At 32.8% G+C, this 18,847-nt stretch overlaps 2 protein-coding genes across 3 annotated transcripts in view; one reads left to right on the top strand and one right to left on the bottom strand.

The window, feature by feature from the left end:
• LOC123564619 (FMRFamide receptor-like) overlaps nt 1-18,847 on the top strand; it is a 212,921-nt gene that overhangs the window by 9,320 nt on the left and 184,754 nt on the right. The window lies entirely within an intron of this gene.
• Nucleotides 282-7,192, bottom strand: LOC123542920 (uncharacterized). 2 transcript variants are annotated; one of them, XM_053537301.1, is made up of 4 exons: nt 6,817-7,192; nt 4,209-4,361; nt 3,401-3,595; nt 282-2,886 (listed from the first exon to the last, which is right to left on the bottom strand). In XM_053537301.1, exons 2-4 carry the CDS (start codon nt 4,225-4,227, stop codon nt 2,297-2,299), a joined length of 804 nt encoding a protein of 267 aa, XP_053393276.1. In that variant the 5' UTR covers nt 4,228-4,361; nt 6,817-7,192; the 3' UTR covers nt 282-2,296. The 2 variants fall into 2 exon arrangements, with proteins under 2 accessions (XP_053393276.1, XP_053393275.1); XM_053537300.1 differs by lacking the exon at nt 6,817-7,192 and having other exon boundaries at nt 4,209-4,658.

Genomic DNA, 18,847 nt, shown 5'->3' with positions numbered 1-18,847 from the left:
TAATAAATGTCTATTTTAAACCTTTTGTTACTATGAAATTGTATACTTTAGAAGCTTATTCAAAGTAGGAAAATACTGACAATTAAAATTGTCAATATTATCTATGAAAACACTATTCATATTGCGTTACCATGGCAACATATGCATTATATTCTTTTTTCTACAGTAGAATTTCAAAATAGATGCTTTATTTGAAAATGTTTCCAATAATCTGAATTCTTGAAAGTATAGATATTCAAAAGCAAAATCTGAAAATTCCAGACGAAATATTAAATAAAGTTTGGTGCTATGATAGGTTTGGTAATATGGGTATTAACCATAAGTATAAACTATTTAAGCCATTGTTTCTTCAGTTTGTGTTTTTCACTTACTGTTAATAACTGGCTATCTTTAAATACATGGATCTTCTATTATAATAAAAATTATGTATATTTAGATTTTCACTTAAAGAGCAAATATCTAGCTAACAAAAATCCTTTACATTTTTTATAAAAGATGGTAAAATTGTGTTACCATGGCAACATATACATCTGATTCTGTTTCCAACATTAAAACTTTAAAACAAGAGATAAATCTGGAAAAGTGATTCATTAAGTTGGATATTATATAGTTTATGTATTCAAAAATAGAATCCGAAGATTTCTTGTAAAAATATAAAATATGTTAGGTTTTATGATAGATTTCGTTACATGAGTATAACCATAAGAGTAAGACATTTCTGTCATTGTTTCTTCTTAATCTGTCTTTCACCTCTGGTAATAAATGACTATTAAAAAGAAAAAAAACATATATTACTAGGAAATTTTGAATTGTAGATGCTTATTATAAAGTAGAAAAATACAGCTAATTTAAAATCATATTTTCTAAGAAAAAATATTCAAATTGCGTTACCATGGCAACATAAGTATTAAACTCCTTTTTTTCTATTATCATACTTTAAAACAACAGACTAATTTGAAATTATGTTTCTAATAAGTTAGATATTTGAAAGTATAAGTATCCAGGAAAAGAAATGTGAAAAACACACAAAACTACTTTAAAATACTCTAAAATACTCAGTTTTATGGTATGTTTTGTAACAAAAGTAATTATCGTAAGAACATAACATTTCAGTCATTCCTTCTGCATCATTTGTTTTTCACTGGCTAATTATAATGGAAAATATTAAAGAAAGTGAACATTCTATTACAATGGAATTATACATTGTATATCCCTAATTGAAAATACAAATCAATAACTTCTATGAAACATAATTTGAATTATGTAACCATGGCAACATATACACTAAATTCCTTTATCTAAAACTAGATGCCCACGGGCAACATGTCGAGCCCGTCAGCTGTCAAAAGGACTGGGAGTTGCACACGACACTCTGTCTCATTGAGGCAAACATTTATGCCAGTTAAAAAAATGATTACATAAAGTTACAATATAAGTTATTTGTAGTAACAACAAAGGGAAGTAATCTTAAAAAAAAAAAATCTAAGTCCATACAAAATCCTTACCAATAGAGATAGGTCAAAATATGCCTCAAAATTGGATGTAACATGCATGTTGTACTACAGCAAAGTGGTCTTGATTTTTCCCTATTGATAACTTAGTCATACATACTCAAGACTCTTTCATTTCTATAACAGCATGATTCACAGTTGGTTACCATGGCAACATATATAAAGCAATAGTTTTGGTATTGTAAGGTTGCATTCAACATGTATGTACATGTCAATAAATATCAACTGAGTTGGTTAAACATGTCTTCCTTCATACTACAATTCACTTTCTCAGGTAGTGTAACTAAAATTATAATGTAGATAGCACAAAAGATGAAACATCTTAGAACTACTGGTATCAGTATACAACAGTCAACTTTATTCATCAATTCTATGACAAAATCATTATATCTGTAGTTGATAATCTCCTGAAACATAGAGTAATTCTTCAGTAGTTTTCTATTAAAGTGTATATTTTGATAGCATAGTCATACATTCTCAAGACCCTCTAATTACTATAAAAGCATGATGTACAGTTGGTAACCATTGCGACATATCTAAAAATGGTTTTGTTATGGTACCATAGCATTTAAAATGCATGTTTTAAATGTTTCTGTCAATAAACTCTTAATGGACTTGTATGAATATACAACTGTCAACATTATTTACCAAAAGGCAACATATCTTCTTTAAACATCAAAAAGCATACTTTTCTTAATACACACAGTTATGAATGTCTGTATATATAGTTTCCGCAAGGTTCCTTTGAAATTGAAATCTCAGACAGTACTTTTTGTATGAACTTTTTAATTCAACAACAGTTTTTTTCTCTTACAGCCACTTCCCTTTTTCCAGTTCTCAGAGCAATCCTCGTTGATTACAATTTCAGTCTTTGGCACAATTGGTTTTGGACAAATTGATTCCTTTGATTTTTCAGATAAACAATGTTCTCTAATATGTTCATAAAGGTACCATTGTCTGGCTGGTGTCAATCCAGGACAAGGAGACACATTTGGCAATGTACCCTTTGGAGGAGACATTTTTAGCAAGCTGACTGATACAACTGGACTGTCACTTAAGATTTTCACATTAACAATTCCAGGTGCTTCTGCAGATATGAAAAAGTGGTGATACTTGGTAATGTTCTTTAAAGGTTTAAAATACTGTGACAAGAAAGTTCTCCACTGATAGAATGTGACAGGCTTTGAACCATCATTGACCAACTGTGCAATGTTATGACCTTTCTTTGAAGACTGATCCACTGTGTCTGCAATGTCGTGTAAGGTCTCAGCATTTACCCTCCTCCATCGATTTTTCCAAATTCCAAAGTGCCAGTCGGGTTCAAACTTTGTATGGCCTGCAATCATCGTTGAATACTCAATTGATCTATGATATCCTGTAATAAATAGGTAAATCAGTACATATTTTATTTTAAACAATAAACCTGGGTGTCATCTGGGGTTTTTTTTTTCATTAATTATTTTATGTATCATTAATTACATAAAAGTATCATTAATTACATAAAAGTATCACCGACTGATAAAGGATTATTCTTACAACCAATGCTACCACAAATTGCCAGACAGACTGACAACAGGATGCGGCCAGTATATAAAATGTACTTTGTTTGTAGATTGTGATAAGTGCAAATAGCATGTTGAACAAGCACATTTATTGTTATCATTATGTTAGCCCTTAACCTGCTAAACTTGTAAAATAGACTACCCCATCTTTCAGTAGAGACAGTACCATTTATAGTTTAAAGGTGTTCTCATAGAAAATGTGTCGACTGAATAGCAAACAGTGCAGATCATGACCAGACTGCACATACATATCTCATGCAGTCCAACAGTTAAAATCAGACAAAGTTTCAACAGCTTTCAAAGAGATAAAAATATAGGGGTTGTTACCTAGTAAAACTCTCCACAGACCATACCACAGCACAATGTTGTTTTTATTCTGACCAGCAGCATTGTCAAAATGGAATTTGCCGTCTATCTCCCCATGACCATACCAATATAGGTAGTGGTGTACCATGCTGACAACACTGTCTGCCCCCTTACCAATTGAGTCACTTTCATCCACAAGATAAAACACTTGTTTTCCTGAAAAAAAAATTAAGTCCTTACCATATATCAGAAACCTTTACAGTCTTCAGTCTAATCAAAATTCATTCCTGGGGCAATAAAATTTATTAAAATGTTATAGAAGAATATGATTATAGTAAATGCAGTGAGATTTTTACATCATTTAGGTTAATGTCAAACTTTTACTGTGTAGAATGTGTAAGAAAATTGACCCAGCTGTTATGATAACTGTGTATAGAGTGCGAAGCTAGAAAAATCTTTGTTCTTTAAAAAAAGATTACTGACTTGTACCTCTGTGAATCTACTTCATTCTGAAAGTTACTGAGATACACTAGTACTTTTAATTATTTCTTTCACCTCACATCTTCTTAGTCAGAAATTGGTTCATTAATTTTGAAAATAATCACATCAAAATCAATTTATTAGAAAAAAAAAACAATTTATTGATGTTTTAATTTTAATTAATAAATCAAAATTCTTATTATTTATAATTATTTTCAGTTTAATAAGATATAATGTTATACAAGTACTGTGTTAAGCATTCAAAATGTTCTTGTACAGTTTTGACAGAGATATGAATAAATAATTACATGAAAATTACAATAGGAGCTAGTGGATGCATGTTGCTTACCTGATCCCTCACAGCACATCCCAAATACGTTGCATTTTCTTGGGGTCTTGAAGTAAACAGGGCCAACTTCCTGGCTGTAATGGGGTATATGTACCTGTTGAGCATAGTCCCAGCTGTAGTGGAACGAGCCATCAAAGGAACATGGTATATTATCTGAAAGAAGATACATTACATGTAAGTTGCAAACATAACCTAAATATTACATTAAGTAATATGAAATGTTTTTATTAACTTACCACAAAATAATTTTAAAGTTATCATAGAATCCATTTTCTAAGTTTTTCACACAGCAAGGCTCAAATATTGAAAAAAAAAATCATTATATGAGCCGTGCCATGAGAAAACAAACATAGTGCGTTTGGGACCAGCATGGATCCCTACCAGACTGCGCATCCGTATAGTCTGGCCAGGACTCTTGTTGGTCACTTTCAAAGTCTTGATTGCAATTAAGGAAACTGTTAGCAAACATCATGGATCCTGACCAGACTGCATGGATGTGCAGGCTGGTAGGAATCCATGCTGGCCGCAAACACACTATGTTTGTTTTCTAATGGGGCGGCTCATATCCTAAATTCCTCACTATAAATATACAATCATCCTGTTACAAAACATTATGAAACAACAATACTGGCAATAGAGTAGTTCCTAGAAAGAAATTACATGACTAATATGATACTCACAGCAAAAACAGTTGCATTTTATAAATACCTTGGCTTTGCTACTACGTTCTATTTTTTGTATTAAGTAAAACATTTAGGGAGTGTGTCCAGTGATATTCTGTCTGGGGACTACTCATGTGACAGAACTGTTCAGTGTTTTGCTGTAAAACAGTCTAAAAACTGACCAATGCCATTCTTAAATCTGCTGCATTTGAAAATTTAATTACAGTAACAGGGACCCCAGATTTTTTTGTGAACTAAGAGAGAGAAAAACTAAACATCTACACCAAAGATAGAGCACTGTTAAACTATATCAAAAGGATTATGCAGTTTTATACTTCTTAGCATGCTAGTAAGTGGCAATTGTATCTGTCTTTACAAACCCGTGCAGCTTGATCATGACCTGCACTGGTTGCTATTCTATCAGTGAAGTTTCAATGAATACCAAATTATGAACTATATTCAAAGGTAGTGAAAGATTGAAAAGATGGAAGTAGTCAAATTTAGAAAATTAGCAAGGTAAGAATTTTAATATGACTGAACTGATAATAGATGTTTATTAATAATATGCTATTACTCTTTTCAAAACTACACTTTCAATGTATGTACAGTAAAATCAGGCAGATTTATTCATGAATCTCACCATCACTTTTGTATTCTGGAGGCAAGAGACTGTAGTTAAGTTTACTATCCATGCATTGTTGCCTGTAATATTCCCTTTGTTGCTTTGCAGCATTTAAATGAGCTTGATACTCAACAAGAAGAGCTGTTTTTTCCTCTTCCGGCAAATTCCCACTATTACCTATCTCATATGAAAATTTTTGACATTGCTGACAAATATCTGTACAGGGTTTGCAAACACTTATGTAAGGACACAGGTCATGCCATGTCCTTTGAAATGTCCTCAGACTAACTGTTCTGTACTGTAATTGCGTGGCAAGCTTTTCATACTTCTGATGTATGTCAGACACAGTATTATCTGACGGTAAGATAAGAACATGTGATTCTTTGAAATTTGGTAATCTACCGGGCAATGGAAGCCCATTATCCCGGGCATATCTACAGATGAATGTTCTTATCTTCTCGGTCTTCAAAAGTAAGGCTATGTGAGGGTTGGACACCTTTTCTGCCATGAATACGAGGTTTTAAGCCATCAACATCCAATGACCGACCTACTGCCTGCAACTTTTTCTTGTCAATGCCATGAGCAAAGCAGAATGTAGCTCTACAAACTCTTTTACCAGACAAATAAAATTCCTGATATGGCCTTTCCCTCTCTTTTTTAACATGCTTCTTGCCATCCGTTAAACTGTCAGAATGTCTGTGACCTAATAACTCGGACTTAAGTGCTATATCTAACTCATCTCTAGACAACTCTTTGTAGTTTTCCCTCAACTCAATCAAAAAATCAAAATCTACAACAGTACTACATGGTTTTCCGTAGAATGATTTGCATCCACATGTATTTGTTTTGAATTGGGCTTGGCAGTTGTACTCTTTAAAATCTGCTTCATTAAACTCTAGAGGGACATGTTCACTGTCATCATCAATGTCAGAATCATAATTAATATCAGACTCTTCATCACTTGTATCTCCTGTCGGACTACATAAAACAGAGGGGTTTTGTTGGTTCGACTGTGGTGTTAATATTCTGTCGTTAAAGTACAAATTGTCAACTTCATTCAGCTCTTCAATAAAGTCTTGATCTTGAAAATCTGTTAGCTCATACGGTACTGTGCTTGTAGCACTAGATTGACTCATTTTAAACGATAAATTTCATTTTAAATTTCCCTCGGTATGACACTGATCCTGGTATCTATAAACAAACATGGGTTAGCAACAATATTTACTTCCGGGTACCTGTACGTGACAAATTAGTAATTCTTTCCAAGACTTCGAGGCAATATTTCATATATATTACGCTAACAACTGTTTATAAAGGTACTTACCTTATCAGTAAACAATATAACAAGTCTCATATCCTATCACGGTTGGACAGAAAGTAGTTTTACGAAAGTAAACTTCACATGCTTTCTTGGTAAATCCGAAACCGGAAACAATTTAAGCAAAGGGGAAACAATCGATTTTGACCGAAATATTTTTGCTTTAGGCGTAATACCATTAAATTTTTTGCATGCCCAACGTCTAAATATTCATTCTCTTAGAAGTTGTTATTAATCATGTAACAAATACTCGTATTTTAACGGTCAAACTTTTGCTAATTGAAACAGGTGGTAGAAAGCAGCGCGCGTAAACTTGGCGCAACTTTAAACGTCGTTTCTCGATATTACGTCATGCCGCATCTGGACCGGTTTTCAAAGACGACGTCACATATAATGAATGATTAGGATGGAGATGTCGCCGTATTTTTATTGTGGCAAGCTGGTGTATAATGTGTATAATGTTACAAACAGATATTTGAATGTTAATTCAAGTATGAAAAAGTCAAAGTGTTGTTTATGAAAAAGTGACTACAAGTGTGTCGAAAGTTGGTTAAACATTTTTCGAGAACAAAACAATCAAAATAGTTTATCTTCGTTGCAAAGAGAATTTTTATGTTATATATTTAAACGTTTGGTGTATGTTATTCAATGAACTTTAATATTTGGATTAATGCTGTCTGAAATGAAAACTTAGGAATGTAAGTAAATTGCATCTGTGCTATCTGAACTGTTCGCCTTTCGTTTTAGTTAATATTATACAAAGCATTTATTGTTAAGTCAAAAGGACAATATCGCAATCCAAACGACGACTCGAGCATGTTCACGTTTTACCAATACCAATATATATGTATATAGATATTTTATGTTCTCATGTATCAAAAGCATCTGATTAATGCACATCTGACTGACAGTTTCCTTCTAAAAGACAGATTTTTCCCCTGAAATTTTGCCCATTTGTTGACTTGGACGAATGAATAAAACTATCCAATAAAATGCCAGGTTAGGCTGTTCGTGCAAGTTCTGTACAAATGCAAAACTACCAAAAATTATAAAAAATGCTGTTTTAAAGTTTGAATCTCTTTTAGAAATCTAGTCTTAATTCTTTATAAGTTGCTAACAGATTTTTTCTTTACACAAAAGCAGATTTGATATGAATCATTTAGAGGTCAAACCAATCAGCTAAGAATGATTTACTTCTATTTTGAGTGAATATAAGTGTTTGGCAGATTTTGTTCAAAATAAATTCCTTTGCACTATTTTATAGTGTTTGACAAAACATGAAAAGTCACGTGCTCGTTAAGAAAAGTGGCGTTTATTAAGTAATTTAGCCAGAACAATTGGAAAATATAGGATTTAACTCTTCGATAAATGCATATTCCAATGTGCCATATTGATTGTTTTCATCATATAATTTTTCTTTTAATATTTTAAGGCTTTTGGATTGATATATCTAAAATGGTCATATTGTACATATTTTTGGTATCTTTTTACTAACATAGGTAAATAGAGCTTATAACCCCGAGACGGCTTTGTATATCAATGCCGGTGTAATGAAGTATTTCGACCCCCATAGAATAACGACCTCCCGGTCATTATTCTATAGAAAATGTGCCTCCTTTCCTGTAAAATATTGACTCCCCTTATGAAAAACTGACTCCCTTTGAAAACTCTATAGAATAACAACCCCCAGGTCATTATTCTATAGAAAAACTGACCCCTCCAAGTAAAATACTGACTCCCTAAAGATGACTCCCTTCGAATCTCATAGAATAACGACCCCGGTTATTATTCTATAGAAAAAGTGACTCCTTCAATGTAAAATACTCACTGCCGAAATTACTACATTCGAACTCTCATACAATATCGATTCCCGGACATTATTCTATTTAAAAAAGTTACTCTTACCGTGTAAAACACCGGCTCCTAAAAAGACTTCCTACGATAATATCTATTAAAAAGTGATCCCCACCAAACCTAACGGACAATTTTACTAGATCTACAACTCTAATACCCTCCATTGCCAATAGTTAACATTTTGATTGTACTACTACTACCGCTACTTCTATTGCTATTACTACCTGTACTTCTTCTTCTTCTTCTACTACTACTACTACTACTTCTACTACTACTACTACAACTGCTACTACTGATACTACTATACCTGCTTCCACTAATACGTCTTGTACATCTACCTCTTCTTCTCCTGCTGCTGCTGTTGCTGTCACTTATTCCTCTGCTGCTGCTGCTGCTGCTGCTACTGCAACTGCCACTACGACTGCCACTACTACTACTACTACTACTACTACTACTACTACTTTCTATTGTTGCCGCTACCGTACTTTACTGCCACTGCTAAGTATTGCAACTTCTATTAATACTAAGTTCTATGCTAGCAGTTTCTTGTGCAGTTTTCTTCTGAAGAGTTACTTCATACCGAAGTTTGCAGGGATTATTGACACTGGTGTGTTTTGTGAACGTATATTGAATTGCTATTTTCCTGAAAAAAAATGTATACACCAAGATACAGCGTCTAGAAATAGAATCCCTTTTCCCGTTGCGGAATGCTCTGATTTCTGTGTCAAGTGATGGTATCTGGGGCTAATGGTCAAATGGAAGGACGGACAAGGGCAAATCTATCCATTTTATGCCCTTCTCCCCCGAGTGGGGGCATAAAATGCAGCAATTAGGCCTTAGATGCATGAGTTATCACTAAATTTGACCAAATGACCGGGGGTCGATTTTTTATGGGAGTCAATATTCTTCGTGAGGTTCAGTTTACTTCAAGTGGGGGAGTCATAGTACTATGATCTGGAGGTCATAATACTATGACCGGGGGGGCTTCACTTTTTCTATAGAATAATGACCGGGGGGGTCATTATTCTATGGGGGTCGAAATACTTCATTACACCGGCGTCCCCGATTATATAATGGTTATTATAATAATAAGCATTCGGTCTATGAATCATTGATACATGAATGCAGATTTTTTTTCACATTTTATACGCCAACGGAATGATATGTCAATGCTTTTTTTTAATCTTTTTTATATTGAAGAAAGTTTATACATGGTTAACTAAATCCTCAAGTTTGACGGTCTAAAATGGTTCATAAAGACAATGGCAAATTCCTTACAATTCGGAACGGAAATGACTGTATATAATTCGAGACTTTCAGTTAACGGATCTGAGCGTCAAAGCTTTTTTTCTGACATGTTTTAGAACGTTACGAATTAGCAATATGTTTACTGTACCTTTACTTAGCTAAGTATGCGAGCATATATTTGAAGACTATAATAAACTGGCTTGTAACTTGGTCAAATATTTTGAACTAAGATACCTGTTTATGCATACGATATGCTAATGCAATAGAAAATGTTGTTAATTATAATAACACCGGAAACTGATATTATATTTTAAAGAATCCAACTTTTTATAATGATACAACATATAGAAGCGGTGGCAAATTGATGCTGATTTTTTGGACAATTGACTTTAATATGACTATTGACTTGTTCATTCAGCTATCAAAACCACACCATTTGAAAAGTAGGTAATGTGTTACTTCAGTGAACAATGAAAAATCACAGGTCAATCATTTGTCTTAACGAACATATGTCAAAATAACCACAGATATTTGAAAACACACACATACACGTACACACACACATATGCTAGAACCATTGTAAAAATCTTTGAGTTAAATAGCTTACACTAAATTTGTTTCATTTCAAAATGCATATAGATATGTTTAACATCGAGTGTGTTTCAAAATAAACATACATGCTGGTTTCACAATTATATCGAAATGCTATGTAAAACGCTAATCTGCAGCAAGGTTTGCAATTTTATTTAGATGAAGATTGATACCACTTTAATACAGCTCTTGTATCATTATTTCTCACCGCTCGAATGTAATGCTACGAGAACGCTTGTTGAGACTGCAGTTCATGCTTTAATAGCGGAAAAACTTAGATGTTCAGCAAGGCACGGCGTGTATTTAAGTCATCACAAAGGTAACTTCATAAATTATAAAACATTTACATATTTCAATCAGTTTTATCATAATATTTCATCGCAATTATTTTTTCAATGTTGTACATGGCGATTCTGTAATCAATTTCGTGCATATCGACACATCTTCTAATTAGTTCTGACGTTCTTAAATCGTATCGAGAGTGTCGCGGCAAAGTTAACAAGTTCAAATTTTATTTTGTTCTTCAACGATTTTTAGGAATATCCGTTATGTTATATTAATGAGCTTACAACAGCAACGAATTTTCAGACAAATGTTTCGGAATCAAATTAGAGCAGGTCCTGTCAACAAAATTCTAGAAAGAGTCGGAGTCATGCCATTCATAAATCAGTATCGTCCCATGTGAACACTGAAATTTCCTTGTACTTTTAGCATATATATTAAAGGTATTGAATACCAAAATTTCATATTTGAAAATCTGAACATTTCCTACATATACAATGTAGTTTATATCATAAAAATAAAATACACAAGTTTATGTGCATTATCAGTACTAATTGTACTAATTGTATTAGGTTTAAATAGTACACACTTAATACTTGCATATAAATGCATTTCAACATTACAAAAACTGGATGTTTATTTTTATCAGTCAATGGTTATTTTGTATCCTTTCCGCAGTGTAACGTAATTAAACGTATTAGCGTCTGATGGCCCTTTCACGCTTCCGTAGAATCAACATTTATTATACAAAATTCATTTTGGAAATATTTCTGAAATGTCTGGGTCTGCAGCTCTCAAATACGGAAACATCTTACATCCCAAGCATATACTGAAACTTTCAGACAACATCAAAAAGGACCTTTAAGCGATCTGACGAAGTTCCAAATTGTGTTCTCTATGTACACTTGCTCGGTTACGGACCCCTGTGGGATTTGTGTTTATCCCGAGCTCAAATACGTTTCCGTAGTTGAAAAGCTGACATGTCGTGCTAAAGCCCAGGTAATATCAGATCGTTAGAAAATGCTGAAAATTGACCCCTGTCTTTCGACGAATCTAAATACGACTTTCGTTTTCAAGTTTGGCATGCATATGCCTGGCGAGATTGCATAAATGTGCCCACTGTCCTAAGGGTATGTCATTTATTTATAAACGTTATAATTTATATATTTAGTAAAGGTAGAGACATTTGATGATATATTTCTACATAATACAAAGTAGATATATAAAAGGGTTATAACGTACGATCCGATACACACAAAGTATATGGTTTAGCAGGCGGTCATGAGTCTTTCGAGGGTCATGCCAATGATTTGGTCAATTTTTTATTTGAAATTGTTAAAACCTTATTTTTAAAAAGAAGAAACAGATGCATGCGTATATTTTGATTTACCATCACGATATGCATGATATGACAAATATATATCATGTTTAGTTAGAAAACGACTGTAGAATAAGGCAACTTTCACCGTTTAAACTTTGTATGTGGGCTACTTGTATTATGAGCAATAGTGCTACTTGTATTTGTAGCAATTATGTTTACTGAATATTTAATTAGCTTAAATACTTGAGCATCGCTTCAGTGTATGATAATTTAGATATAACAAAATACAATGACCTGGGGAATTCTATTTTAAAATTGCTGTGGTTAGATACTATGAAGATTATATTTTAGATTTTGAGAGAACTACATTTTAACAATGAAATATGAGAACAATTTGCATTAGATCATACCTCAATGTCCATTTATTTGTTTACGTTATCAGATTGAAATATACCCGTTTTAATAATGATGATATGCGTAGAATAAACAATCATGCTCTTCTCTGGCACAATTCATTTTGAATCTGAACAGTATGAACCAAAGTGATACTCTGTTTTCGTCCTTCACCTCTGAATCATGTGAGGAAGTTACCGGTTACTTGCGGAGAACAGACTATTACTACAAAAGAATGGCTGAACCTTAGTAAGGTTAATTTGTCTGTCGCAAATAAATAAAATACAATTGCAAAACTGCGCTTAACCAAAAAATGCGGGACTTCTGATAAATATAGATTTTCAATTTCTATTTCTCTTAGTTCTGACAGCGTTATGATCAGTACTGGATGCATATGCCATTAAAGGGGTCATGAAATTGGCCTTAATTTTTTCAAACTTTTTTTACAGAGTTTTAACAGGTCACCATTCGACCATTATTTCTTACTATTTAATGGGATTTTCATGACCATAATTTTAATGCCATACATTAAAAAGTCATGAAATAAGTATATTAAAACCCTGGTAAAATATACCTTGTTAAAATGACTGATGGCAATGAAAAGCTGCTTAAAATAAACCATTAAAATAAGTTAACAGGCTCCATAAAACCCCATGAAAATTTTTAATTGGCATGAAATTAATGTGCCATTAAAAAAGTACCCCTTAATTCCACATTAATTAGTAAGAGCTAATGGGGACATTAATTTTTTTTATACTCTGTTAATGGCCGTTAATTATTAAAATATTGATAAATGGTCTCATTAAATATGTCAGATTCAATTTTAATGGGTTCGTAATTTTAATGGTATATCAAATTAAGGGCCATGAAAATTTGCCATCAGAATTAGACATCTTAAGATAATCAACTTCGTATTGATATTTGCCGTATTGATTTAAACTACGTATTACTACACATGTAATAGTATCTATACATATGTACTGTTTTGTAAAATGCTAGAATATTTGTTTCTTCTTTTTTCTCTCGTTATTTTGTAATATAAACACATGTAACAGCCTCGTACATACATTTGTCATATTGTATCCTTATTCTGTCATATGTTCATATGAAATGAGAAAATAAATGGATATTGTATTGTATTGTGTTGTACTGAGAATGGTTTACAGGTATCGGTTTAATAGATCAAGTGACCATGTAGGTAGTTTTAACTATTCAACATTATAATATTGACAAACATTCTGACCAAGGTTTTATTTGTACAGACATCAGGCATCAGGTGTATTAAAAAGCAACTGTTGATGACAATGTAAGCGCACAATGGGCAATCTCAATTTAGCTCTCCTTCAGTACTTTGTGCTCAGGTGCATGCACTTAAACAGCTAAAAGCAAATGTTTGAGGATTGCATCACAAAAAGCTTCGTCCCTCCCTCCCCAATCAAGCGTACCACACTCTTTGATACATTAAAATGAAGAAGCGATTGTTCTGCCCATGCCCCAAATGAATTTAAATCAGACTGTAAATCTTACAATCATGTGTACAGTTCACTTCTCTATAAACCTTAGTTTCTACTCAAGGATTGGAAAATTTGAAAATCTAAACTGGTCTGAACACATTTTATAATGTAAATTCCTTACCTCACCCATTTTCTTATACAGATGCTGATTATTTGGACAGGAAAAACAAAAAACTAAAAAAGTGGCATGCATCAATACGTATTTACCCTTACCAAAATAATGTAGATTGATGTTATCAAATAAAGTAATATGTTTTCATCCGACTTTCATTGAAATAAATCCGATTTTTTGTAGGAACACAATCGGGCAAACATTTGAAAAAAATGGCGTAACTGCATCAAGGGGAAATAATCTTAATGCAACTTAATAAAACATCATGATATATTATAGACAATGTGTGCGTAGTATGTAATTATTGTGATTAAAGTCCATTTTAGAACAATATGGGACTGGAATTATAAGCATTCAATGGGAGAGCAAGCCAAAAACCAAAAACAAAGAAAATATACGAATCACATTTTACAGAATGTAGGATTTAATGGGCATCAAATTGCTGTTAAGGGCCATTAAATTTACTGTTAAATGAAATCGTACAGAACTTGAACATTTAATGGGCATTAAATAAAATTTAAGGGCCTTGAATAATCCTGTTAAATTCAAAATATACGGAATTTCACTATTTTTTCAAAGCCATTAACTTTTTTAGCTAACAAACTAAATTTTTAATGGCATGATTCATCGTCAAAAATGGATGTTTTAATGGTATTTTAACATGTAACCCATTAATATTGTGAAACCTGTTAAATAAAGTGATGCAAGAATTAATGGGGTTAATTAACGGGTTTTCCTATTTTAATGGATATTTTACAGGGTTTTAAACCATGTTTAATGGTATGTGCATCCAGTAGTGGATGTCTGACGCGGCAAATTTCGCGAAGTCAAAATTGATTTCGTTTCAATGTTTGTCGTGATATGAATGTTAACATTACTCATATCAAATTTATGAAATTTTGCAACTTCATTGTGTTGGCAGTCCGGTGGTTTTGAATTAAATAAGAGCAGCTCCTGTCAACACAAGTAATTCTGTTGATAAATCAGTATTTTCCCATTGCCATGTAGTTTTACAAAATTAGCTGCGGAAAATTCGTTCATTTTTTGAGAATCCATTAAGACGTCTTTTTCCATTCCTTTACAGCATATTTGAATTGTGGCTTCTCATTAATTGTGTGTTGTTTTTTTTTTTCACTTACAAGAAGGAAATTGATTATTAAAAAATGATACGTTCAAGATAAGCAATAAAATTAAAATGAAATATTGCAATAAAATGAGTAAATAAGTCCTTGGAAAATATGCTTTCCTTTATAAAGAACTGCATAAAATTAGCTGCTGTGTACTGTTTCAAGCTTTCTTTACTGTTCTTCTTCCCAATTAACCCTTAACCTGTTAAATTTCTATAATGAACTTGTCTATCATTCATTTGGGGCAGTACCACTTCTTATTCAAAGGGTAGTTCAGTGAAAATTTACTGACTGAATAGCGAATAGTGCAGACATTGATCAGCCTGCACGGAGGTGCAGGCTGATCTTGGTCTGCACTGGTCGCAAAGGTAGAATCACTTGCCGCAGACAGGCTAAAGGTTAAACAAAATATGAAGAAAACTTGATAATTTCAGTAGTTATATCACTGATAATTTGGAATTATGAAGTTGGAGGAATGATTAATTTAAGAATTGGTATAGCTACATACAAATGTAGTCTAATATGGTGCACTTTCCTGTTTAAGGATTTCTAAATTTGAATTTAAATCTGTATTTTACAAGTTGGTCGGGGTCGATGATTGTCTCGAACAGTAGAATTAGTTATTAACGCAAATCTCTGTAAATCTATCCCAAACCGACTGGTTTGTTTTAATGCAAATAAATGATGCAATTTTGTTAATTAACTCTCTAATAAGGTCTTTTTAATCATGATGCATTTGCGGGTTAACATGTCTCGGTGTGGTGAACCCACGACTACCAACTGTGCCTTAATGATAATAGTGAATGATTAGGATGAAGATGTCGCCGTATTTTTATTGTGGCAAGCTGGTATATAATGTTACAATCAGACATTAGAAACAAATTTCTAATGAAAGTCCCTGCCCTTTTTATCGGTGTAAGAGAAATTCTAATCCACGATGCTATAGTAAGAAATAACACCTAACACCGGGCGACAATGCGAGGTTTCACTAATTCTTGCAACTATGTATCATTATTTAAGCGGAATTTTAATTTCCCTATGCGAGAATTAAGAAAGACATGCGAATATTAAGACGATAATTATCGCACTGAAAGCCTCGCGAGTGTTGTTCAATCTTGCATGGACAAGGCGACAATGCGATAATTATCGCATTTGTCGCGTGTAGCTGAGGCGAGAATTAAAGTGGCACGAACAGGATTCCGTAGTGAATAGTGCTTAGCGTGTTTCCAAATAAGCATACATGCTGGTTTTGTAATTTCCACATGTATGTATATCGCAAGTCATTTTATTTAGATGAAGATTGAGACGACTTTAATACAGCTGTTATCTACGCAAATGTAAACGCATTAGTTCGCACTACGAGAATGTAATGAAGAACGTCTGGCTAGATTGCAGTTCATGCTTTAATAGCGCAGAAGACTGGATGTGCCCTTCCAGACATTCTGCTAGGCACGGCGGATACTTAAAATCAGCACCTAGTTGCCATCATAGATATGTAAAACACTTACAATGTCAGTTTCCATCCTCATTGTTTTAATACAATCATTTTGTAAATAGTTGTACATTGCGATTTTTCGATCAGATTCGTGCATAAGTTTATGCTAATTCGTTTTAACGTTCTTAAATTGTATCGCTTCTGTTGCAGCGAATAACTTCTAGAAATACTCGTGATGTTACATTAATGAAATTTTAAAACAATGTATCTTTAGACAAATGTTTCATAATCAAATAAGAGCAGTTTCTGTCAACAAAATTCTTCGTTACAAAGAGCCGGAGTCCTGCTGTTGGTAAATCAATATCGCTTCGTGTTAACACAGAAATGCCAATGTAATTTTAGCATATGAACTACTTTCAGCGATTATAATATATATTTCCGATTTTTTAACATCTTATTTGCATTGTGTTTGAAGTTCATGTCAATATAAAAAGGTATCTATAAAATGAACAAGAACCATATATATGTAAAATAATGAAAAGAAATGAGTAAATTCTTCATTTCAAATCATGTATATTACCGAGTACAGCGCAAATTGTTGCTAGCTGTTGAACCTGATGTTTTAGCCTTTGTTAAATGGACTTACAAATGTTATACATGTATGTATTTGAATATCTAAACAATTACTACATATAGTTTATATAAACATAAAATTAACAAGTTTATTTGTATTAACAGTACTAATTGTGCTTGTCGCATTAGATTTAAAATAGTACACACTTAATGCGTGTAAATGTATATCAACACTACAAACACTGGAAGTATCAACACTACAAACACTGGAAGTTTTTTATCAGTCGACAGTTACTGCATGTCATTACGTTATAAAAGTAGCTCTACATAAACAATTAAGTTAAATACATTTGATGATACTTTTCTACTTCTATACTTTTCTACATAGAAGTAGATATCTAAAAGTATTTAAGCGTACGATCCGATACACACTAGTTATATTGTTTAGCATGCAGACACGAGTAGATTGAGGACCATACCAAAGCTTTGGTCCATTTTTTTATTGCAAATTGTTGAAACCTTATTTTCTTTATAAAGAGGTAACGAATGGATACGCTATATTTTGATTTACCGTAAGGATATGACAAATTTATAACATGTCTGATTAGACCGTTTAAACTCTGCACTTTGCCTTCGTATTATGAGCAATAATGCTACATGTATTGTAAGCAGTTATGTCTACTGAATCTTTAAATAGCTTAAATACTTGAGCACCATTTCACTGTATAATAAATTAAATAGCAACAAAATACAATCACCTGGGGAATACTGTTTTCATTATCATTTTAAAATCGTTTTGGTTAAACACTATAAAGAATATTTCAGTTTTGTTAAATTTTGAGAGAACTTCGTTTTAACAATGAAACATGTTAACAAGACCTCAAGATCACAATATCTGTGAATGTTATCAGATTGAAATATACCCGTTTTGATAATGATGATATGCATAGTATACCAACCATGCTCTTCTTAGATTTAATTAATTTTGAATCTTGATACAATAGCTAGTTTCATTTAACTTCATCGTTCTTTCTCAATGTCAGATATATATTATTTATCAAAGTGATACTCTATTTTCGTCCCTCGCCTTTGATTCATGCGGGGAAGTTATCGGTTACTTGGGGAGAACAGGCTATTACTATAGAAAAGAACCCAGGAACCTGAGTTAGTCGTAAAAGAAATGAAATACAACTGCAATATTGCGCTTAACCAAAAACAAAGCAAATAAATTTTATCTCCAGCTATGTATAGTTACAAAATATGTATTAACAGATTACCGAGCCGTCGCTTAAATAACTCTGTTTTATAAGTACATTTCTAAAACAAAGTGAGCAACCTATTCTAGTATGTTTCAAATTAATCAAATGCTGGTAATGCTCTATAACATGTTTTGCCTTGTATTATTATATCGCACTATATGAATTAAAAACCAATGGATTGTATCAGTTGTTTTGTTGGAGTTTAAGAGACGGTCATTCTAACGAATTTACAGATTTGATAGTTAATGAAGATCCAGTGTATCCCTCTATGCGGCAGATACCTGTAGTCAGATGGGTAGTTTCTCATTTTAATGAAATCGACGTCCCG

Source organism: Mercenaria mercenaria, chromosome 2 (genome assembly GCF_021730395.1).
Source record: "Mercenaria mercenaria strain notata chromosome 2, MADL_Memer_1, whole genome shotgun sequence".
NCBI lineage: Eukaryota > Metazoa > Mollusca > Bivalvia > Venerida > Veneridae > Mercenaria > Mercenaria mercenaria.
This window is presented reverse-complemented; position numbering and strand designations above follow the sequence as displayed.

Coding starts and splice junctions, on each gene's coding strand:
- LOC123542920 (XM_053537300.1), bottom strand. CDS start 4,377: ATGTATCTTCTTTCAGATAATATACCATGTTCCTTTGATGGCTCGTTC. Junction 3,596..4,208: donor GATGTGCTGTGAGGGATCAG/GTAAGCAACATG, acceptor TTTTTTTTTCAG/GAAAACAAGTGTTTTATCTT. Junction 2,887..3,400: donor TCTGTGGAGAGTTTTACTAG/GTAACAACCCCT, acceptor TATTTATTACAG/GATATCATAGATCAATTGAG.